The following is a 24,538-nucleotide window of genomic DNA, read 5'->3' as shown; positions in this document are numbered from 1 at the left end:
CTCTACCATCCTATGATTCTATGATATTAGTCTCTACTTCTCCCTTGAAATAACCTAAAGTGATAAAAGATATGTATTATACACCTTTGAACGTGTTTATTGTTACTGCTTGAATACATGAAAAAAGCCAAAATAGAAAATATTACAAAAAGTATTGCTTTGGTAAAGTGGATATTATCAAGATGCGCGTGCTGCGCTCATGGAAAGGATGAGATCTGGAGAGTATGACCATTGTTTTTTATTCAACCTATGCAAAATGGCACCGCACCAGTGCCTTTCTCAAGGTACAAGGGACACTTCTTTTTTTTACCTTGAGGAAGGCATTAGTCCGGTGCTGAAACGCGTTAGTTGAATAAAGTACTTTTTCTATACACTCCGGATCTCATGCTTTCCATGAGCACAGCCCGCACATCAAGATTTTCTGTGCATTGCCAAACTCTTATCCATGGCCATGGGGCTGCAGCTGTGGCACATCAAGCTCCGAAGGTGTTCTGTTCTTACACAACCATCAGAGGTAAACGCTACATCTCCCTCACCCCCATATTGATCCTAACGTTACTGCCCTATCTGTGCGCATTTGTCTTGTACAATATTCCCAAAAAGTATTGGTTAAAGTAGAGGAAAGGTGGCTCCCTCTTTCAGCTCATTAGAGACCCCACACCTCGATGAATTTATAGCAGCTTAGGACCTAAAGACATCCTCTATGGTTTGCCATATTAGTCCTCCGAGTCCTATTACAACCTGCTAGAATCTGTGTCAGATAGGTGGCAGACATATTGCAGTGTATTACATGAGTGATCAAGCTCAATGAAGGTCAAGTTCCCTAGTGGCACTAAAGTAAAAAGAAAAAATCATAAAAATATAAAAAATTTAAAAATATAAACTTTTCCCCCAAACCCAACTTTTTTTTTAGGTAAAAATAAAGAAATAAACCATTAAAAACACACAATTGATATTGGCACATCTGTAACAACCCCAGCTATTACAAATAACAAATTAGGCCATGTGGTGAATGGTGTTAAAAAAAAATAAAAAGTCAGAATTGCTGCTTTTTTATTCATCTGATTTGCACAAAAAATTTAATAAAAAGCAATAAAAAAACAAGTATCACAAAATGGTACGAATGAAAATTTCAACTCATTTAACCAAAAAAACAAGCCCTCAGGCAAGTCTGTCAAGAGAAAAATAAAAAAAGTTGTAGCGACGCAAAAACAAATTGACAAGTAAAAAAAAAAAAGTACCCAAAAATACAAAAAAATAAATAAATTTTGCATTGCCTTAATTATACTCATCATTAAAAATAATACTACTACTAATAAAGTTTTTTCAACATAAGACAGTATATGCATTCCAAAGGGGTACCAATTCAAAAATGTAATTTGTCCCACAAAAAACAAGTTCTTATATGTTGATAGGAAAATGAAACAGTCATGGCCATTGAAATGTAGTAACTGTGGCGATACATACAGCATTAAATCTGAATTATCTAGATGTATTATTTCAGTAGGCCAAGGGACATGTGCTAGAGTTCATGTGAGAATGAATGTTGACTCTTATTGTCTTTGAATTAATGTTCAGTGGCTACCATTTGTTGACTGGCTGCCGATTACCTATTGCATCTATCCTAGTATTGCAGTCCTAGTATTGTTCTACTATCTTTGGGAAACAAAGGCACAATGTTTGTTAATATGTTGATGACCCATTGGTGGTCTGCAAATATGAAGGACCATCTATGTATGGCCTCCTTCCACCTTCCCCCAAGCCTGTGGTGGAATGCCTAATTGAGAAGTTGTGAACTATATAAAGGAGGATCTGCCTGTGTTCAGAGAGAATCTTCATTGCAGTAGCCATGGCATCATGGCTCCAATTGAAGAAATACAGAGCTGCTTCATTGACCATCACTGAACCCTCAAAGACGTCTAGAGAATCCAGTTTGGGCCAATCAAGTCACCTTGCCTCATACATCAATGGACTGTCAGCTTCCTAAGCTTGTCATAACCTCCTCACTGTGGGGGCCTGCCAAAAACAGGGAGCAACTGGTGGGGGTACTTGGCCCTGGAAGCAGCTCTAATCCCGGAGAGTCAGCGGAAGGGTGTGGTTCTGTAATTTGCACCATCTTGGGTATTTGCTGGTACAGTCCTACGTGTTATCTGTCTGTTTTGTGGTTCAATAAAGCATTGCCACCCTGTGTTATCTGAGTAGCATTATGACCACATTAAAGGGAGAGTGGGCGTTCGTTGGGATGACCCCTGGCCCATGCAGACGCCCGCTGACCCCCAGTAACCTACAGTAACCTAGTAATAAAAAGTAATTAAAAAAAAACTGTTTTCCTCAAGATCCAAAAGAATTGTGCACTAAAAGAGATCAAACCTCTTACGTTCTTTTCTTGCCTGCATTGACCGGAGGTGCACTAGAGATGAAGCGTTTGTGTAGATTCTTACAATCATTTCAGTCATTTAATTTGTATTTATACTTCTTTGAATATTTTTGAAAAATAAGTTAAAAAATAATAAAAGGATGAAACAAATATTTGGAGATAGAAAATGAATTTGACATTTCTCCCTAGAACCTGCAAAGCTTTTATAAATGTATTGCATATATAGTAAATGTACTTCTGCAGAATAAGAATTCATTCCTATGTTACAGCCTATAAATTGCTTGTTCTCTTTAGAGATCAGCAACACGTGGGTTTTACTAAACAGAATTACTAAGTCAGATGAATAATTCTCTGTTATCATAAAAATATTCCCCTTTGCACAAGTATGTATATGGAAAACTTTGCAATTCATCAAAATGAATCACTAATTGGTTGAAAAAAGTGATTGACTTGTATACCTGCACAGAAAAAAAGGTCTGAAATGCAGCTATGTCTAAAATCAGCAACCATCTGTCTCTTTCTACCAAGGATCAGAATTTATGCCATAGATTCTATGATGCATGCGGGTTGTCAATCCTGTTATATTTTTTAACCAAAGCTTATCATGCTATAAAATAACCAATGGAGAAATACCTTAGTTCCCCACTGCTGCTTCCCAGGTCCACCTCTGGTCCCTGCCCACCAGGTTCCAGCAGCTGCAAGGGACCAGTGTGTGAGGGGTGGAAGGAACTGGAGTTTGTAATTTTATAGCATTGCTTAAAGGGAATCTGTCACCCCTGTTTTCAAATATGAGCTGCCGGCACCGACATCAGGGGCTTATCTACAGCATTCTGTAATGCTGTAGATAAGGTAAGGATAAGGTAATGCATCAGGAGCTGTAGATAAGCTCCCGATGTAACCTGAAAGATTAGAAAAAAGAGTTAGATTATACTCACCCCGGTGTCCGGTCCAATGGGTGTCGCCGTCCGGTCCGGCGCCTCCCATCTTCATACAATGCCATCCTCTTCTTCCCTTCTTGTCGTGGCTCCTGCGCAGGCGCACTGCTCTGCCCTGTTGAGGGCAGAGCAGAGTCCTGCAGTGCTCAGGCGCCGGGAGAGGTAGATATGTCAGTCTATGCGCTGGCGCACATAATGTTTTTTTGGCCCGAGCTCTGACCAATGGTATTTTATAGGACCATGCACATATCCAATTTTTTCTTCAAACCAAGCCAGTCTGAGGAAAAAATCACAGCATGTCCAAGCTGGATCCAATTATCAGATTGGACTCAGCCATGCAAGTCAATGAGTCAATGGAAAACTACAGACACGCATCACTGATGTGACCACTCACCAAACCATATGGATCGTCATGGGACATGGGCTTAATGGATTATCGGCAGAAAGGTGAGTATAACTTTGCTTTATTATTTTTGCTTTTGCTGAATAAATGTGTAAAAGGACTTTGATTATTTCAATTAAAGGACTTTTCTTTGGGTGTCTTTATTAAATTTGACTGTGGGATTAGTAATAGGGGTGTCTCTTAGACTCCTCTGTTAGACTCCTCTCCATTACTAACCTCTGCACTTGATGTCAGCGAACATAAAACAGCTGACATCAACCCCAAAACTATTACCCCACTTGCCTCTAAACCAAGTCAAGTGGGAAGAGCGAGGCTAAGCACCAAAATTGGTGCATCTAATGCATGCACCTTTTCTGGGGCAGCTGCAGGCTGGGGAGGGCCAATATCTATGACTAATTCCTAGGCTAATAATGTAGTACTACTCTCATCAGCCGATGCCTGTGACCGGCAGTAACCTTTTCACCACTGGTCACAGCTGCTGGGTCACATGCTGTCATCTGTGTGACAGCATGGGGACCAGCGCTGTGACCAGCGGTAACGTGTAACATTACCACTGATCAGAACCAGTATTTTCCACGCTGTCATACAGATGACAGTGTGGGAAATGCCCGATATTCAGGCCCCCCATTCAGTCCGGCTTTGAGTTTAGATACTGTTCTCGCACCCAAGCCAAACTTTTTTAATGTTCGGCTGAACCCAACGGACCCAAACATCCACAGGTCCGACCATCACTAGTGAGCAGTTCCTAGGAAAGAACCCACCAAGATAACAGAGCTGAAGCTTTTTTGTGGGGAGAATGGGCTAAAATTCCTCCAAGCCAATGTGCTTGGACTAATCAGCAATTACCAGAGACATTTAGATGCAGTTATTGCTGCACAAGGGGGTCACACGACATACTGAAAAGTCAAAGTTCACATACTTTTGTCACTCACAGACATCTAATTTTGGCTCATTTTCCTAATTTACACAATGACAAAATCTAATATACTAGGATCATTTGTTTGATTTGGTTTATCTACTTTTAGGACTAATGTAAAATCTGATATAGGTTTAGCTCAAAATTATGCAAAAATATCAAAAATTCTAAAAGGTTCACAAACTTTTAAGCACCACTTTAGTCAGCACTGGTGGTAGATGGAGTCAGATTGAAGAATGGATTGGAGCAGAGCTGTGCTGTATGAAAGGTGAGGCTGGGGCTAGGTGTGAATGGTTTTCAACTTTTTTTTAACCTACGATTATTATACGCTGACGTCTGGAGTGACCCCGGAGCATAAAAAGGAACATGCGATTCACAAAGAATAAATGCAAATCGAATGGGTCGAATCTTCCAAATTGGATAGCAAGCCAATCACCTGTCGTTTTGTAGAGGAAGCTCCTGATTTACCGTATGTATTCCAAAAAGTTGAAACTTCTTATGAATATTCACGAGCAGCCATTCGTAAAGTTACATAGAACATACTTAGATTTATTCAAACATGAAAGAAAACTTAGGAAACTTAGAACAGGAACATTTTGGGGACACACGCGCCTGAGAATGCAAGCAGCAATTTATATTCAATGCTTTTCTTTCACTCCTATTCCACCCCATCGAGGTAGCGATTATTCTTGCTATCTGAGATAACTTTACCTGTGAATTTGGGATATATTTCTCATAAAGTGATAATTACTAGGCGTAATGCTGATACATCAGAAAACACGGAGAATCTATTAGTCTGGTTAGATATTGTACACTTGCATTTTTCATCTCTAACTGATAGGACTGATGGTCGCTCTGCTTTGATGTAGATCAACAATATGAAACGAAGAATTATCATGTCAGATAAGACCTCATGTCGGTGCCACAAATGCAAAAATCTTATTAACATGTTCTTTATGATAAACCAAAGGAATAAAAATGTCCAGTCTCATCAGCAATGTGAGTTCTTCAATTTCTTTGCCAGGGTTTCCTACATAACTAGAGGAAAATAAGTTATTAATCCCGTTAATCCCGTAGCTTTATTCTGCAGTTTAGCGAAAAATGTTTTTTTCTCTGAATATTTTTGTTATCATCTGGTTATACTTTTAATTCCAATATTTATTGTCTATTCAATAATAAAAGGGGTGTAATTGTAGAGGGCCCTGGTTTTAGTGGTGCAATGCCCCTTCTGCTATGTAATAATACACGAGTGTTATTAGTAGAGACAAGTGAATCTAATCACAATTAATATAATTTGTTTTGAATTTATTGAAAACAATAGTCTGATATTTTCAGGATTTGATTGGTATTAATCCAGTAAATTAGCAGCTTTGGTCAAATAGAAGGGAAAACTCTATCCTTGACGTCAATGACAAGTGTCTCCTCCCGCGTGGCTGTGTGGGCCTCAGTTCCTGAAGAACCAAAGACCTTCGCAGAGGGCCAAGCACCAGACTTGGCCTAAGGAGTCAGGTGAGGGCCTAGGAATGTTGACTGAATATAATATTTTTTATACTCTTCTCTCAACTCTGTTTGTTAAGCTTTATGGTCTACAGAGACCCCAGAGCATAATGAGCAACATCTTTTCATGGTAATCGGGTCAGTCACAATTTTATTCAAACAGAAACAAATCTGCTGAACAGTTCAAGTGAATTAGTCCAAAAGAAGTTTTGGGAGATTAGCTCATCTTTAATAAATGGCATATTGTAGATGTGATGTTGTCCCGGTTAAGAATTTGCATCAGGGCTCTGGAGCGTCAAGCTGCTAAATTAATTGTGGTTTTAGGGATTGAGATGTTAATGACTTGTCCTTAATATCATATTGGTGGGTGTCCAACACCAGCCCATCCATCCCTTCAATTACCCAGTGCCATAGCTGTCGAAAATATATAGTCTAGCCTTACCTTAGTCTCCAGTCTACTCTTAACTCTGCTGCCCAATTAATTCTCCTCTCCTCTTGCTTCTCCTCTATCTCACTCCTCTGCCAATTCCTTCACTGGCTTCCAATTCCTCAGCGACTTCAGTTTAAATTACAAACATTGACCTACAAGTCTGCTTATAATCTGTCTCCAAACAAATCTCATGATACCTCCTCATACGTAATCTCCAGTCCCCACAAGAGCTCCTTCTCTCCTCCACTCTTGTACGTTCCTCACCCAATTGCCTCCAAGATCTTACCTGAGCATCAACCATCTAGAATTCAGTGCCTCATCATGTCCAGTTGTCTTCCACATTTGGAACTTTCAGCTGTGACCTGAAAACTCATCTCTACAGGAAAACCAACAGCCTGCAATAACCTGCTGCCTACCACGGGAGCTACACCAATCCCTAAACCTATTGTCTTCTTCCCCAATACCCTGTAGATTGTAAGCTCGTGAGGGCAGAGTCCTCTTCCCTCTGTGGCAGTCTGTCAGTTTATTTAATTTATTTTAGGTATGTTTTATGTATCCCTTTTCACATGTACAGCAACCTGGAATTAATAGTGCTTTAATGCTGCTTGGATAATGTGTCCTACATCATCCACACAGCCAGTGATGTCTCTTGCCTGTGCATGCATGGTTTGTCCTGCCCTCTGCCCTTGCTGTGTTATGTTAATTACAGATGGAGAGCAAGTAATGCTATCAGAGATGGTGCTCCAAGCAGGTTCCTGATATGTCCATCAAAAAACTCAGCGCTGATTAGCATATAACATGGGACAAGTTTAAAGGTTAATTTTAGAGATATGTGGGACAGCATAGGGTTTGAATAAAGAGATTAAAGGGAAGTGACATCCGAGATTTACAATAGGGTGTGGCCACCTTATGAAGAGAAACCTTGTGACATGTTCTCTTTAAAGGGTTTGTCTACTACTCAGCAAAGTTGCCATCCGTCCCGAAATTCATGGACAGTCCGTAAAAATAGGGCACATTTTTTACTTGCATGTAAAAAAGTTTAGAGTTTTATTGAAGATGAAGGAACTTATACAAATCATTTTATAGTTTACAGTAAATGTAACTAATGTCCTTATATCAGAATTGCGGGCAGTAGACATGTGTCACTTGTAATCAGAAGGATATATTATCATTCTACAATGTGTCCATGAAAAATATTGTCTGACTGTGATGTTTTGGTAAGCTGTCCAGAAGAAATAAAAAGTCAAGTTGTCAACCTTGCTACTCAGACGACCCCTTCTGAATTCCTATGTTTCCCCAGGAAAATTACAACACATATACTCATCTCCGGTGCTGGCGACATTTCAGCGGTGTCGGCACCAGCTCTCTAGGGACTTATGTGACCTTTAAATGTCAAGTGATGCCTGCTGCCAATCAGAACTGGCTTCACTCTCGCCTTCTTCTGACAAATCAAGACATCCGGAGGACATGAGAGCTGCTGCTGTCCTCTCACTTCCTCCAGAAGACAATTACATTCGTAAGAAAGGACAGTGAAATCAGTGCTGATTGACAGCAGGGATTACATTACATAAGAATGTCACGTGACGTTAGCCCTGATACGGCGCCGGCACCACAGGTGAGTTTAAGTATTGTTTTTTTTTTACTGGGGTAAATTTCGGGATTCAAAAGGGGTTGTCCATATAATCTCTCTATTCAAACCCCCTACTGTCCCACAAATCTCTAAAATTAACCTTTAAACTTGTCCCATGCTATATGCTAATTGGCTTCGAGTGGTCTGATGGGCATATCTGGACCATGTTTGGAGCACCATCCATTGAGCCTTGAACTCAACTATTGAGCTCCTAATATCCTGCAAACGTTGGCCATGATTAGCGAACTTGTTACAGTTGAGATTTGGGCAGAGAGTTCCAGCTTAAAAAAAAAGAAAGATGTGGGGGAAAATGTTCTGCCTTATAGATGTTCCTTGTGAGAGTGATACAGATTTTTGAGACTGTGAGGATAGTGGTTTATCTTCAGAAGGATGGCAATGAGTTGAGTAAAGCTGTTGCAGTCAAGTAGGTAGAAGAGATATCTTTGCTGCTGTCACAAAAACAAGGACTGACGGGAACACCAGAAATGCCGCGTAGTAACAACAGGAGAATTAACAGATAAATATAGGTTCTTTTACTTTTTCACACCATTCGCTCCCAATAGCCAATTTTTAATCGGTGGCTTTACTTTAGGATTAATTCATGTTTATAAAAATTTCTAGTCTCAATTGTCCAAGTGATGATTGAACAAGCAATTGTGAGTGGATAATAAAGAATTAAAACATCGCAAACATTCGATATACGTTAATACCTTTGTATTTATTCATATATTATAATCTTATAAAATGCCTTGGACTGCAGAGATACTGATGATTGCTAATCCAATACAACGCCAATATACACACCATATTGTGGTCATGCAAATGACTGGACAAAACACTGAGACATGTACGGTATGATACCTGCCTTTGATTACTACGTCTAGTCTATACTGTGTGGGCAGATGATGGTTTGCAATTAAATAAATGTGCTCTGGAATATCAGTCTACATTTGGTGAATAACAGATGGAGGTAAGGCTAACATAAAGTTTCTGTGCGTATGTTTCGATCATAATGCTGAGATCTCTTGTTTTAAACTCCTGGTTTTCGCTTCCGTGTTCTATCCAGGTCATCCATAATTTGCATGGAATATTTCAGTAGCACAGATCTTGTGTGTTGAGGAGGCATTAATGACTCTGACACAACTGCTCATCATGAAATGTTTTCTAGAGTTTTCTCAAGTCAGTGGTGGACGTATCTCCTCACTGTCTGGAGGAAGGAGCACTGGCCAGTTAGTTCTTTGAGACTTGTTCTCTTCAGCTTCTGGGTCGCGACACGTACACTCATCCTTCTCGCACTCAGCCGCAAAAGGAATGACTTGACCCTGTAACAAGCAACAGTAAGACAATTGGTCCAAGTTGGTATACATAGTAACATTATGAAAATACCTCTATATATCAAAGAACTATGATATTTACAATTACTAGTGCCATCATATATGAAAGGCACATAGATTCAAATTTTCATCAACGAGACTTTTCTCTCCCGGACTATGTACAGATATGTCCTTCCTTACCTTGCACACACAATCCAAAGAGGAGTGGTGCATGATAACCAACTTTCGGGAATAAAATGAGTTTGTGATACTCTATCGAAAGATGTTTATTGTATACGTGTCTATATGTGTTTATGATGGCATATGCAAACAGTGGACTGTTTTGCTGACAACTCAAGGTATTATGTGGGATTTATATAATGAAAAAATTGATTTCTTAACAAAAATTTGTTTTAAACGGTGGAGACGTATGTATTACATGGTTGCTTATTCATTTGAATAGGCTTCCCCCTGTAAACAATGACAAGGGTTTGAGAGTTGGGACGGTGGCAATCATTTGATTGTCAAGAAGTTTCTAGCAAAAATGGAGTTACCCAAATAGTTAACCATTAGTTTGTAACTTTCTGTATTCAAACAGCTACAGATGTGTCATTCCTTACTTTACATCTTGGCACAACATATCAAAAAATGAGCAGCGCAAAAAGATTAGAAAAAGAAACAAAATATAATTTTATGATACTTTGCCAGGAGTTGCTTATCCTATGTGTCTGTGTTGGGACATCAAATTGTTGTAATGTGAATTGCAGCTTGTCAAGGGTTTTACTTGCATGTCACAATTTTGCATTGAATGTGCAATTGGAGACATTTTGCATCCTTATTCCTTATCAAACTTTGCAGAAACCTAAGGCTATGTGCACACGCTGCGGATTCACCTGCGGGTTTTTCCGCGGGGAACCGCAGGTAAAGTGACCTGCGGTTTGGCCTGCGGTTTCACACCTCTACTATGTTAAAGGTGTGAAACCGCAGCGGAATCCGCAGAAACAATTGACATGCTGCGGTTTATAAACCGCAGCAAAACCGCGAGGAAAAAAACTGCAGCGTGAGCACAGCGGTTTTTAAAACCCATAGGGTAACATGGTACTGTAACATGTCTGCGGAACTGCTGCAGTTCCGCAGGGCGAAAAACGCTGCAGAACCGCAGCAGAGTCCGCAGCGTGTGCACATAGCCTTAGTGTGGAAAACTGGAAACATCTTTGTTTTACCTAGCTAACAAATCATTGCAAATTTCAGTGTGCAATAGTATCCGTACTTGCCAAAACTTTGGAGCATCAGTTGAACCTCTGCCACTGATCGGGAAATTCTGAATTAAAAGATCTACATATACAGGATATAGGATAAAGAATGAAGTATTAAAATGAATCTGTCAGCAGGTTTTTGCTATATAATCTGAAGACCTCATGCTGTAGGGGATAAAGCATAGATTTCAGTGATGCCTCTATTATCAAGCTCTGTGGTTTTGTTTATTTGCAATGATTGTTTTAGCACCTGTAGCTGATCATTGCTGTGAAACAGCAGCAATAGCCTCCTGGTCTGACTCCGCCCCTTCTGTGATAAGCAGCTCAGGGTTGTGGGGGCGGGGTTAGCTTTCTCAGCTCTGCTGCATTGCTAAATGTAAAAGCTTTGAATGTGTCAGCACTGTTGCACACAGTAAACTAAGTGATACATGGTTGGATTCAGGGCATTTTTACCTACATCATGTTGCTCACAGATGAGAAAAAAAAAATTAAAAACACATGTGACATGCACAAAAAGTGAACAAGTTGGTTGGAAAGTGTTCACACCACCCAAAGACTGAAACACAAAGAAAAAACACAGTATGACAAACGTGCAAAAATACTCTGTTGTAAAAAATTATAACAGTAGACAGCAAGTGCTAGTAAAAAATTATAACAAGAACAGGGTATTTAAACACCCTGTTCTTGTTATTTTTTTACTAGCACTGGCTGTCTACTGTTATATTTTTTACAACAGAGTATTTTTGCACGTTTGTCATACTGTGTTTTTTCTTTGTGTTTGCTCACAGATGAGGTAGCAAAAACCTGCTGACAGATTTCCTTTAACTTGTGTGGAGACATAACATCACCTCCCATGAACTATAATTCTGTCCTTGTAAAATTAGGCTGTTTTCATTTCAAAGAACAGCTTCAAATCCCTAAAGGGGTTGGCCACTTCTTTTTTACTATATTTATCATTATATCTGATTGGTGGGAGTACGGCACCACCTGTCACCCCATCAATCAGCTGTTACGAGCACCAGCGGTGGCTGGAAGTTCTCGGATGCTACCAGAACACAACAGTTCCGTCATTTCTATAGTGGACGTGGCTCGGTACTGCAGATCCACCCCTTATTCAAATGAATATCAAATGAATAGGGGGTGAATCTGCAGTACCTGGCCGTGGCCGCTATAGTTTTGACAAAGCTGCTGGGTTATGGCAACATACGAGAACTTTCGGCTGCCGCCAGCACTTGTGACAGCTGATCGGTGTGGGTTAAAGACTAAAAACTTTATTAGCATTTAGCCAGTGGCAGACGGCCGTAGATTCTCTCATCTGAGAGAATCGGGTTGATTATTGCTAATAGAACTCTGATCAGCGTTTGATCCGAGTGTCAGCATAGTGTGCTCCAATTCTTTCGAATAAGAGAACTGGAACACTCTGTGAAGAAAAGATGGCGAACAATCTTCTCCATTGTGTCAGTGTGCGTGGAAATCAGACTGTACTCAGTAGTCATCCGACCGATGGTTTCCATGCACTCATTGAATTTCATGGCTGAGTGCGTTCCGAACATCAGATCAAACTCGGACATGCTGTGATTATTTTCCTTGAATGTGATCAGTCCCATAAACTAACACTGGTCTAAATCCAATGTTTTGACAGATCATACTCAGACCAAAAATCCGGTGGTGTGAGAAAGCACTTATCGAGGGTGCAATGAGCAACCCCTAAATTTCCAACCCAACCCAAAAAATAGTGGCAGTATTCTATAAGGTGTTGACTCTAACACTGATGCTGGTATAGAATTTACGACAGGCAGCAATCCCACGTCTACACATTTCTAATGGAAAAAGTGATTTTTATTTTTTCTAACAGCTGAATGGTTCCACAACGACGCAATTGTGTGCATATAGAAAAGGTACATTGTGGGATTGGATAGGACTTGCTTTTTGAATTGTTTCCTTACCTTGTGCGAGGACAAAGTAGAGGCGCAGCAGTCCCCTCCGTCATACTGACAATACGCTCGGTTATTAATTGTGTCACACCAGCCATCTGCTTGAAAGGGCTACACAGGAACACAGAGTCAGTCACCACAATACACCAAGGAAATCAATAGAAACTACGTAACCTTTACAGCTCTGACTCCGAGAATAGAGAGAGAACAATATTTTTTTTTCTATATTGCTGCCAGAAAATGGTCGAGATGAAACGCTTTGTCTGTGAGATACATTCCTGATGTGTAGGTGGATAAATGGGAGACACAGTATGGAGACCAATAGCTTCAGTATCTGTTATGCCGTCTTCTGTGATAGAAGAAAATGCAGAGCTGAACGCAGCCATTTATATCGTGTACAAACAATAGGCAAATCCAAATTGTTTGTCAAAGGGAAGGTAAAATTCTGGATGTGGTAAGACCCAATGCTCCGCGTACTGCAATCTGTTTTTATGGAGATAACAGGAGGCTTTGCAGCTGAAAATGTTGGTTTAAACAAGAATCAGGCAATGCATTGTATTCTGGAAACTCACAAAGGTCCTTGGTCCCAAAATGAAACAGTACTTTAAATCCAGAAATTGTGCTTGAATTCGAATAATATATGAGATGGCTTAGCATTTAGTAAAAATTCTACATATATTATATAAATATGAGTCATTGCCAAATGGCTGACATTTTGTGGGCTTAGTGCACGGGTGTAACTATAGTGGTCGTACCTAGGTCCTGGAGCCTAAAGAGGACAAAAATGTCTTTTTGACTGATACAAGAAGATCAATACTTTTAAAGACCTGTTAAGAGATTTTGAATGGGGGTTTCACAAGCTTCAAGTTACGCTACTGGCTAAGTTTGTTGTTGAATCTGAAGGTCTAAGGGCCCCGTCACACATAGCGACTCACCAGCGATCCCGACAACAATATCAACGTGTCAGGATCGCTGGTGAATCGCAGGTGAGCTGTCAAACAGACAGGTTCACCAGCAACCAGCACAGCGACGCCGAGCGCACGGCGTCGCTGTGTTCGTTAGTTACCAGCGCGCTGATGCAGGGAGCTGGTAACTAACGTACACATCGGGTATCCAAAGGACGTGCGAGTATCAAGAGCTTTGCTCTTTACTAATCAAAGAAGCAATAGCATTTTCACAAGCCATCCAAAATTGTCCCATTTAAAATGGGCAGGAGCAGTAATGGCTTCTCTACAAAGTGTGAAGAAATTATCCCTTTTTCAGCATCCCCAACAGGTTTGCAATTCCTAAAATAACACACAATTCTTGGATTCAGTCTTTTTCTTCAGTAGTACAATTAGGACAGAGAGGTATTAAACTAACTCTCTTTTTTGCAGTGCTTAATGAATTAAAAAATGCTCTTATTAAAGTACAGGATACTGCAGTATGTCACAAAAAATTCACATTTACACTGAGTGACTGTGCAGGCTCAACACCTCCCTATCACTTGAATCTTTATATTATTACTCACACACTAATAAAGGCCCCGTTACACACAACGATGTCCCAGCGATCCCACCAACGATCCGACATGGATGGGATCTCTCGGACATAGTTAGGCTGATCGCTAGAGACCTGTCACATAGACAGCCCCTCCAGCGATCAGGACCAGCATGCACGCTGGTATCTAGGGTAAACAGCGGGTATCCAAGAGCCGCGTGGCTCTTAGTTACCCACTGTTTACCCTAGATACCAGTGTGCAGCGTCGTTGATTGTTGGTTTTCCGCTGCCACACGCAGCGATGCATGACGGTGCTGGCCAGCGGGAGACTAACAATCAAAAAATGGCCCAGGGCGATCCTGCACGATCAGCGATATCCGGCGGGGAGGCCGGTCGCTGATGGATGTCACACACAGCAAGATCGCTTGAGAGATCACTGATGCGTCACAAAATCAGCGATCTCGCTGTGTGTGATGGGGCCCTAAGACGAGCATTCGCATTTTGAGTGCTTTTCAGTGCTCCAGTAGTATACCACAATCAGATTTAGGTCTTTATACCCCATATGTATGTGTAATGAGCAGCTCCTAGTCCTAGGCTAAAAGGCCCAAAATGGCCACTGGTTTTACTACCCTCATTTTTTATAATTATTATAATAGTCCCTACTGATCACCTGAATTAGATACATGTGATGTAATAGCTACAAGGCATTATGGGGAAGCCATTGTGGCTGCGCCTGATGTCATAAGCCCACTCTACAATCTTCTGTATTGCGTGAAATGGCGCCGAGCATTTTTCTATTTTTACAATCCATGTAAATCGAATGACAAATTGAACTTGCCTGGACCTAAAAATTTTGGGAAATTTGATTCAAAGTTGATTCGCAGTGGATTGATCTGCCCATCTCTAGGGATCACCTTTCAAGTTTAACGAGGCATAACAGATATCTACTTCTCTGAATTATGAAAATTGCTTGAGATGGAATTGTGAGCATGGAACAGAGTGAATAAGCCATTGGGGCCTATCAGCACACTAAAAAAAATCTATACGACCTGCCAATGAGATTGAGGCTGCAGAATACTAAAATACAGCCTATTGCTAGATGACTGTCTTCACAGAAGCTATTAGAATTCATTTTTTGGCCCGCTGCTAGGGTCATTTGGATTTCGGGAGAAAAAATTCAGCTAATTATATATCTTAGAACTTCACATATTTCCGAATATTCCAGCCAAAGTGCTTGAAAAGTGCAGGTCTACTGTACTAAAATAATAATGCCAATAAAAACTTCATAAACTATTAACGCAGCGCTGTAGTTCAATTGTTTATTGAGCAGCAGATACAGTAAATATCTATTAATGTAAAATACTGAAAAATAGCTTTCAGCACGCGAAAGATTCAGATATTGAAGCTTTGAAACAAGTGGGGACTGATCTGAATAGAAAATACATTAATGAAGTTAATATGTCACATTTGTATGCGGCTCACGCAAGACCATTTGCAATGGAACAAGTTGATTTTGCTGCAGGCTACAGATGCAGAAATATGGTTGTACCAGCAAGAACTCCAGTGGTTTGCAAACAAAAATTCTTTTATCACCAGTTCTACAATTAAACTTGTTTGCAGAGATTAGTGGAGCACTAAAGAAGAATTACAGAGAACACCCTGGTTGCTCATGCATAAAATATTCCAAGTCAACATCTAAAAGTTTCAGTAACTTTAAAAGAATTTGAATCTACATGGAGTGTGCAAACTCTACTTCTGAAAACATCACTGTAGTCCCACTTTAAAAGAAATTTCCCATTTTACTTACTTATGGCATCTTCACGGGAAAAGTTATTAATCTCTACTAAGTGGGGTCTTATCAAGGAGAATGGGGGCCCAATGTAAGCTTGCTTCTCTTTTTCCATAACTCCTACAAACATGAGAAAGCTTTACATATGTTCGGCCACCTCTTCATTCTAGCTCCTCCTGGAAGTATTCACCTTATAATAATAATAATAATAATAATAATCTTTATTTTTTTTATTTTTTTTATATAGCGCTAACATATTCCGCAGCGCTTTACAGTTTGCACACATTATCATCACTGTCCCCGATGGGGCTCACCATCTAAATTCCCTATCAGTATGTCTTTGGAATGTGGGAGGAAACCCATGCAAACACGGGGAGAACATACAAACTCCTTGCAGATGTTGTCCTTGGTGGGATTCGAACCCCGGACTCCAGTGCTGCAAGGCTGCAGTGCTATCCACTGAGACACCATGCTGCCCACCTTATTTAACAAATACTTAAAAAAAAATTTTTTTTAAGTTTCCCCGAAGCAAAAGTTATTATAAAATTATTAATGAACAAATATTTAAAGAAGCACTCCTCCTCCTCCCATCAAAGTTTTTATTCTCTTAATATATTGCTATCATCATATTATACAGCACTGTGTACTTACAATTGCTCATTTTGCCTTTCTACCCAGCTAAGTCTTCTTTTTTCCAATAGGTTTATGACATATTGTGATTCAAAACAGACTAGCTGAATTCTTATCTCTATGTAGAAACAGGAGGTCAATTTTCGCTGCATGACTCATGAGTCACTGCAAAAGTCCCTGGAAGGGGGAGGAGGGAGCAGTTAGGTCAGGAGTTGAAGTGGGGAATGAAAAATGTAGGGACAAGAGACTTCCTGTTTCTACATAGAGCAGAGAAAGAGAAGAATTTGCTTGGTAGAAAGGCAAAATGAGCAACTGTAAGTAGACATTGCTATATAATATGATGATTCCAATATATTAAGAGGATACAAATTTTGATGGGGGAGGAGGAGTGCTTCTTTAAGGTTTAATTTAGACATCCATGAATCACATATGTGTTTTATTTGTGATTTGCAAGACTAGAACACATACCCATTATTGTCTATGGGGCTATTCAAATGTCTGTGTTTTTGTGGATCGGGTGTCTGCAAAAAAATCACAGTGACGTGTTCTTTTTTGACAAGAGTCACGGGTCAAAATCACAATTACAAGTCTACGGGGCAATGAAAATCACACATAACAAATGGAGGGCATTAGTGCGCAGTCCGTGTGCTTTCCATCATTAATATTTCAATGGATAGGCAAAACATTTCAGATTGTTTAATGCATATATTGCAGCAAAGCCAGGTAGACTATGGTTAAATCCTAGCACCACAGGGTCTGATTAGATGTACCTGACTAGCCCTGTATATAACCAGGCAAGGTGTTCACCTTAGTCAGTCAGATTGGGGAAGCTGACCAGAGTGAATTATATTGAAGATCCAGAGAGAGAGACAGGCCAGAATGATCCTTCTCTGTAGTGAGTCTGCATAGGCCGTGTGCACCAAATTGCAAGTATCACTGGTTGGTATGGACAATAGCTGTTTTGTTTAACTGAACTAGGACTAGCTCAGCCATGTGTGAGTAGCCAAGGTTTATTTTGTTTAGTTAGCACCTAGACAACGCTACAAATACAGTCATGGCCAAAAGTATTGACACCCCTGCAATTCTGTCAGATAATACTCAGTTTCTTCCTGAAAATGATTGCAAACACAAATTCTTTGGTATTATTATCTTCATTTAATTTGTCTTAAATGAAAAAACACAAAAAGAATTGTCCTAAAGCCAAATTGGATATAATTCCACACCAAACATAACAAAGAGGGTGGACAAAAGTATTGGCACTGTTTGAAAAATCATGTGATGCTTCTCTAATTTATGTAATTAACAGCACCTGTAACTTACCTGTGGCACCTAACAGGTGTTGGCAATAACTAAATCACACTTGCAGCCAGTTAACATGGATTAAAGTTGACTCAACCTCTGTCCTGTGTCCTTGTGTGTACCACATTGAGCATGGAGAAAAGAAAGAAGACCAAAGAACTGTCTGAGGACTTGAGAAACCAAATTGTGAGGAAGCATGAGCAATTTCAAGGCTACAAGTCCATCTCCAAAGACCTGAATGTTCCTGTGTCTACCGTGCACAGTGTCATCAAGAAGTTAAAAGCCCATGGCACTGTGGCTAACCTCCCTAGATGTGGCCGGAAAAGAAAAATTGACAAGAGATTTCAACGCAAGATTGTGCGGATGTTGGATAAAGAACCTCCACTAACATCCAAACAAGTTCAAGCTGCCCTGCAGTCCGAGGGTACAACGGTGTCAACCCGTACAATCCGTCGGCGTCTGAATGAAAAGGGACTGTATGGTAGGAGACCCAGGAAGACTCCACTTCTTACCCCGAGACATAAACAAGCCAGGCTGGAGTTTGCCAAAACTTACCTGAAAAAGCCTAAAACATTTTGGAAGAATGTTCTCTGGTCAGATGAGACAAAAGTAGAGCTTTTAGGGCAAAAGCATCAACATAGAGTTTACAGGAGAAAAAAGAGGCATTCAAAGAAAAGTACACGGTCCCTACAGTCAAATATGGCGGAGGTTCCCTGATATTTTGGGGTTGCTTTGCTGCCTCTGGCACTGGACTGCTTGACCGTGTGCATGGCATTATGAAGTCTGAAGACTACCAACAAATTTTGCAGCATAATGTAGGGCCCAGTGTGAGAAAGCTGGGTCTCCCTCAGAGGTCATGGGTCTTCCAGCAGGACAATGACCCAAAACACACTTCAAAAAGCACTAGAAAATGGTTTGAGAGAAAGCACTGGAGACTTCTAAGGTGGCCAGCAATGAGTCCAGACCTGAATCCCATAGAACACCTGTGGAGAGATCTAAAAATGGCAGTTTGGAGAAGGCACCCTTCAAATATCAGGGACCTGGAGTAGTTTGCCAAAGAAGAATGGTCTAAAATTCCAGCAGAGCATTGTAAGAAACTCATTGATGGTTACCGGAAGCGGTTGGTCGCAGTTATTTTGGCTAAAGGTTGTGCAACCAAGTATTAGGCTGAGGGTGCCAATACTTTTGTCCGGCCCATTTTTGGAGTTTTGTGTGAAATGATCAATGTTTTGCTTTTTGCTTCATTCTCTTTTGTGTTTTTTCATTTAAGACAAATTAAATGAAGATAATAATACCAAAGAATTTGTGTTTGCAATCATATTCAGGAAGAAACTGAATCTTATCTGACAGAATTGCAGGGGTGTCAATACTTTTGGCCATGACTGTATATGCTTATGGGTTTGCTTTGGTACTGAGCAACTAGTGAAAATAAATGTCAAATTGTTTTGACCCAAGAATCCAGTGCCTGTGTGAACGTTGCCTAATGCTTACTTGAGGGCATGAATCCTTACAATTGGTAGATGAAATGCGGGTGTGAAGTCCAGAGAGCACAGACAATTGCAGTGTAAAGATTGAATGTCCTTGGTAAATAGCATTGCAAGCAATGTGACATATATTTCTACAGGTTGCAGAGAACCAAAACAAAACCATAAACATAAATTCCTAGCCTTGTCCAGGTGCTAACTAAACTAAATAGACCCTGGCTACTAAAACACAAGTGAGCTAGTCGCAGTTTGGTCAAACATAATGGCTATTGTCCATAGCAACCAGTGATACTTGCAGTTTGGTGCACACGGCCTGTACAGACTCTTCTCAGAGAGGGTGTCATGGTCTGTATGTGAATTCTGATTTAGTGCTGCAGGGGTTAATACCTTTGGTCTCTCTCTGGTTCTCAGAGGGCTTTAAATAGCCACATTTGGGCTCTGTCCATTGTCAGTGATACTTTTGACCTTGACTTAATTCCTGACCCCTGTGTATCTGTGGATACTGTCTGCCTGTGTATGCTTGCTCATGTATGACTTGGTTCGTTCCTATTTCTGATATTGCTGCCTGACTCTGTACATGCTTTGCCTCTCTATTATGACCTTTGCCTGTCCCTGACCTTACGTTCCATTGCTCCTGCCTGTACCGTGCTACTATCTCAGATTTCAAGACTCTGCTTTGTGGCTGACTACATGCCTGTCTTGCCCCTCCTGTATCATGCCATCTCCTGGCTTAGACCCACGCCTGCCCGACTACTCTCTGGGAATATCTAGCCCAAGCGCCTGTCTCTGGAGTGCTGGGGCTTGTCTCCACCCCCAGCAGTCACGTGCTTCAGGTCCTGTTTGCATGAAGCACACATCACCGCTGCTGCCCTGCTCCACAGGTATCTTTAAGCATAGTTTGTTCTACTCAGGACACGCGCACTGGCTCAGTGAGCAAGTGCAGTGTGGTGTTCCTGACAGAGGGATTCCGGCTTGTCTCTCCCTCCAGCTCCAACACAGTCCACTCTGGTCAGCTTCTCCCATCTGACTGACTAGTGACCACATGGCCTGGTTATATGCAGAGCCAGCCAGGTGCAAATGAGAGCCTGTAGAGCTAGGATGTAACCTATATTTAGTATACGTGTATATTTATATATGGTGTGTGTGTGTGTGTGTGTGTGTGTGTGTGTGTGTGTGTGTGTGTGTGTGTGTGTGTGTGTGTGTGTGTGTGTGTGGGTGAAAACACTGATAGGGAAAACTGACACATTTACCAAACACTGATGTAAATCAAATCCGAAACACTGATGATACTCATTTGCGTACATGAAAAATCATAGATATCAGAATGAGGCTTAATTGAATTAGTGTCATTGCTCTTGATGTCAAGTTAATTGGGTCATATGACCACAGAGGCCAATCACTGGCCTCAGAGGTCACATGGTACGTATGCAAGTATCACTGCTCATGCTGGGATTGGCTATAACCATCACATTGATACAGGGTATCAGCGAAGTAAAAGCACTTGAGTAGAGAGGGATTAAACAGGTATGTGAGGGTTGTTTTATTATTTCATAGGAAATCCAGCTTTTGGGCAATTTTTTTGAAAATCCTAGACAACCATATGAAAGAGGGTAATTCATCAAAGCTTTTATGCCAGCATACTCATGTAAAATACTTGAAAAAGTCACAAAATGTTTGTGCCTCGCAAAAATGTTGCTACTTTAGATAACAAAACTACTTGAAAATTATTTGAGGCATGCAGAACTGATAAGTGCCTCTTGTGCCTCGTAAGGAATTTTGTGCAGATTTTCTCCATTGGCTTCAATAAAATTTCAAAATCCCCAATAAAATGCGCAAGATATGAATTAATAGAAATTTGGATTTCACTGCAAATTGTTTGTGGGTTTATCGCAAATTTTCTTTCCACAGGATAAATGTAAATGTAGGATAGCTTCATGACCAGCTCCAGAGATCAGTCACAAATTCTGAGCACAGGAGGTCCAAAGACCCTTGTGTGAATAGAGCAGTGGGACGAATATGAGACCACCACTCCAGTAGGGTGGTAGTTGTACAAGTCTCAGGAATCATACATTTATCATCACTCAAGCCTCCAAACTTAGACTACAAGATTACCCATAAATGAATAGGAGTCCTGTTAAAGCTGTCTGAAAGCTGAAGGATCTAGTGGTACTTTATGCAAGAGGACAAAAAGAAGGTAGTCCGACATTTGGATAGGTCTCTATATTGAAGTCTATAGAAGCTTGTTGCTTTGCATTGTTTCTAGGGAAGAATTAGGAGGCTTACATTATACCATTGCATACTCCATTTGCCCCTGTAGAGGGTTGACATTGTATTCAGCATGACCATGACTGGATTGGATGCCTGAACCAAGATATTATATGCAAGTTATGCATATTTGATCATCAGTTCTTGAAAACCCATGCTGTTAGGATGGCTTGTGGTAGCCAGCATTAATCCATTCAATCCCAATTCCTAGCAGGATGCTAATGACACTGGCGTTCTCAGTCAATATTCTCATCCTGTAATAGGGTGGAAGGTGACCCAGGCACCTCCTGAATAATGGATGTATTTCTTTAATGCAACTGTATTCTTGTGCATTGTACTTTATGCCTAAAAGATGCAATTTGCTTAGTATATATAGTAAATAATTGTGCATGACACTACGACAGGCATGGACGGGTAATTATCTATACTCGAGAGAAGGGAGTCAACTGCTTAGTTGAGTGTGTAGAGGTTTCCAGAAGGTTTAATTTATATATAGTGGATAGAAATGGGTGCAAAACTGATGAAGGAATAAACAGACCCTACATTGGGTTAATACTTTGAAGTGAGGATAGGGGTAGAAAAATGCATTCTAGGTGGATGCTCATCGTAGATGGTTGGGCATGGATAGGCATAACATTAATACAGGGGTGTATAGACAATGGATGGTTAGACACAGCATGGTACTTGGGTCCTTCTGGATTCAGGGTTACAAGCTCACCAAGGGTTACAATGTGGAAAGAAGACAGTAGGGCAACCGCTCAACATCCAGTAATTATGTAGGGTGCAGTTTATGGATATCTTTTGCAAAAATAACGCTTTTCGGGGCATTGAATCTCCTTTGTAAAGTTTACAGAAAGTGATATGTTAATAAGGACTTCCTACCAAGACTTAATGATGAACCTCTTACTTTCGGTAAACTTGATGAATCGGACTCAATTTCTTGAAACACATTGTTTTTATAGAAGGTGTCAATAAAGTGGACTTCACATAATCACTGGATGTTGAGCACCTCTGTGTATTGTACTCAATCTACTTTGGTAACTGGATCGACTTACCATACCGTCAACTTTCTTACTTTATAAAGTGACCCCTTGTTTAGATACAGTTGCCGTATTGCAGAAATTGGAACTGAGAGATTGTAGTGATTTGATGGCAGAAGCTGTCAGAGAGGAATAACTAGACTAACATATCAGTGGCAGTGGAAATGTCTGAGTGTCCCCTACAGGAGAAAGAAGGGACAGACATGGAAATGGGTGATGGGAGCATACTGAAAGAGAATCAGGAGGCGCACTGTACAGTGTGAAGGGACCTGAAGTTCATGCTAGCCTTCCTGAAGACGACTGGTGAAAGAATACTAAGATTTGACTAGCAGGGACACTGTCATAATGTGCCAGAACAATACTTCTTTGTGCCATAAACAGATGAATATTAGTGATGAGCGAATATGCTCTCAAAAGGTGTCATTAGAGGGTGCTCGGGTGCTAACTTAGTGACTTAGGCATGCTCGAATAATATGTTCAAGTCCTTGCGCCTGCATGTGTCGCGGCTGTTGGACAGCTGCAACACATACAAGGATTGCCTAACAAACAGCCAATCTCTTCATGAGCTGCGGTTGTCGAACAGCCGTGAGACATGCAGCCGTGGGGACTTGAACATATTTTTTGAGCACGCTGAAGACACTCACTTAGAACGTGAGAATGCTTGGATAACATCTGATCTGAGCACGTTTGCTCATCACTAGGCCAGGTCTATCCACCTGTGTAACTGAAGTGATATTGTTAAAGGGAGTCCATAACACCCAAAATACATTTTAAATAGGCTATACAGTGTTTTAGGAGACTTAGTTCTTCTAACAATCATACAAGCACTGTATCTGTTACTGGTACAGTGCCTGAGAAAATAACTTTTAATTAATTTGCAAAAGAGGAAGCTACAGTGCGAATGGTGTGTACAGGCATAGCCAAGAATTTGGTGCACCAATATGCCTCTTCATTTGCATATAAGTGTCTTTGGAAGAGTGAGCACTGTCTAAAATTCTGCCAGCATGTGTGTGACCATGCGTATTCTCCTCTCTGTCTACTTACTTCTGAAGGCGCCCGCTGCACTTCCGGATGTATTAGTGCAGCGAGTGTCCTCAGAGGAAAGAAGATAGGGAGGAGAATGCACATGGCCCAGCCCATGCCGGCAGCATTCAGGAAATGAGAATGTGAAGTGAGCATTGTCAATCAGAAGATGGGAAGGGCCTAAAGATGCAAATGAGTAGGCATGACCGTGCAACAAACTCTTGGCCGTGTCAAGGGTGCACCGAAACTCCTTCACTTGCGTATGAAATAAAAGATATTTTCTCAAGCACTGCACCAGGACCAGGAACAGTGCTGGTATGGTTGTTATAGTAAGTCTCCTACAACAATGCATATCCCATTTAAAATACATTTTGGGGTCACGGACTACCTTTAAACCACCTGAAACCATTAAACGAGTAAAGTTGTGTATACAGATCTGTGACTGTTATCTTCTGAACCTGTTCCTATTAAGTTCTTCAGTAAAGAAAAATCTGTTTTTAACAACTATGGCCTCTCCTGTTCCTTTGAGAGTAATAATCATCAAGCGCATTGGCAGACACAAACAGTGACGGGCCCCTGTGCAAGAACAATTCATGGGCCCTTTGCAGTCCACTAGCTCCTCATAATGCACAATTCACCCTGCTTTGGAGGAGAAGATGGGGACCCGCTTACCTTTTGGGCTCCTGTGAAACTGCATGAAAACCTCAAAAAGAGGAAAAAATCCTCCAAAAAATTCAGATACAAACCAGACAGGCCTAAATGCATCTGCACTAATAAAAGGTGCAGCGGACCCAAGTAAAATGGCAGCTGCACAGGTGCCCTCCACATCTACACAAGT

At 40.8% G+C, this 24,538-nt stretch overlaps 1 protein-coding gene across 3 annotated transcripts in view; it reads right to left on the bottom strand.

The window, feature by feature from the left end:
* Positions 1-8,698: 8,698 nt before the first annotated feature.
* PAPPA2 (pappalysin 2) overlaps positions 8,699-24,538 on the bottom strand; it is a 246,940-nt gene continuing 231,100 nt past the window's right edge. For all 3 annotated transcript variants that reach the window (XM_073571285.1, XM_073571284.1, XM_073571286.1), the window contains exons 22-23: positions 12,704-12,802; positions 8,699-9,510 (exon numbers count right to left, since the gene is read on the bottom strand). In XM_073571285.1, coding sequence (XP_073427386.1) covers positions 9,364-9,510; positions 12,704-12,802 — 246 coding nt within the window. In that variant the 3' untranslated portion in view covers positions 8,699-9,363. The remainder of the gene's footprint in view (positions 9,511-12,703; positions 12,803-24,538) is intronic.

This window comes from Dendrobates tinctorius, unplaced genomic scaffold (assembly GCF_039654945.1).
Source record: "Dendrobates tinctorius isolate UK_male_01 unplaced genomic scaffold, ASM3965494v1 ptg000029l, whole genome shotgun sequence".
NCBI classification, from domain to species: Eukaryota; Metazoa; Chordata; class Amphibia; order Anura; family Dendrobatidae; genus Dendrobates; species Dendrobates tinctorius.
This window is presented reverse-complemented; position numbering and strand designations above follow the sequence as displayed.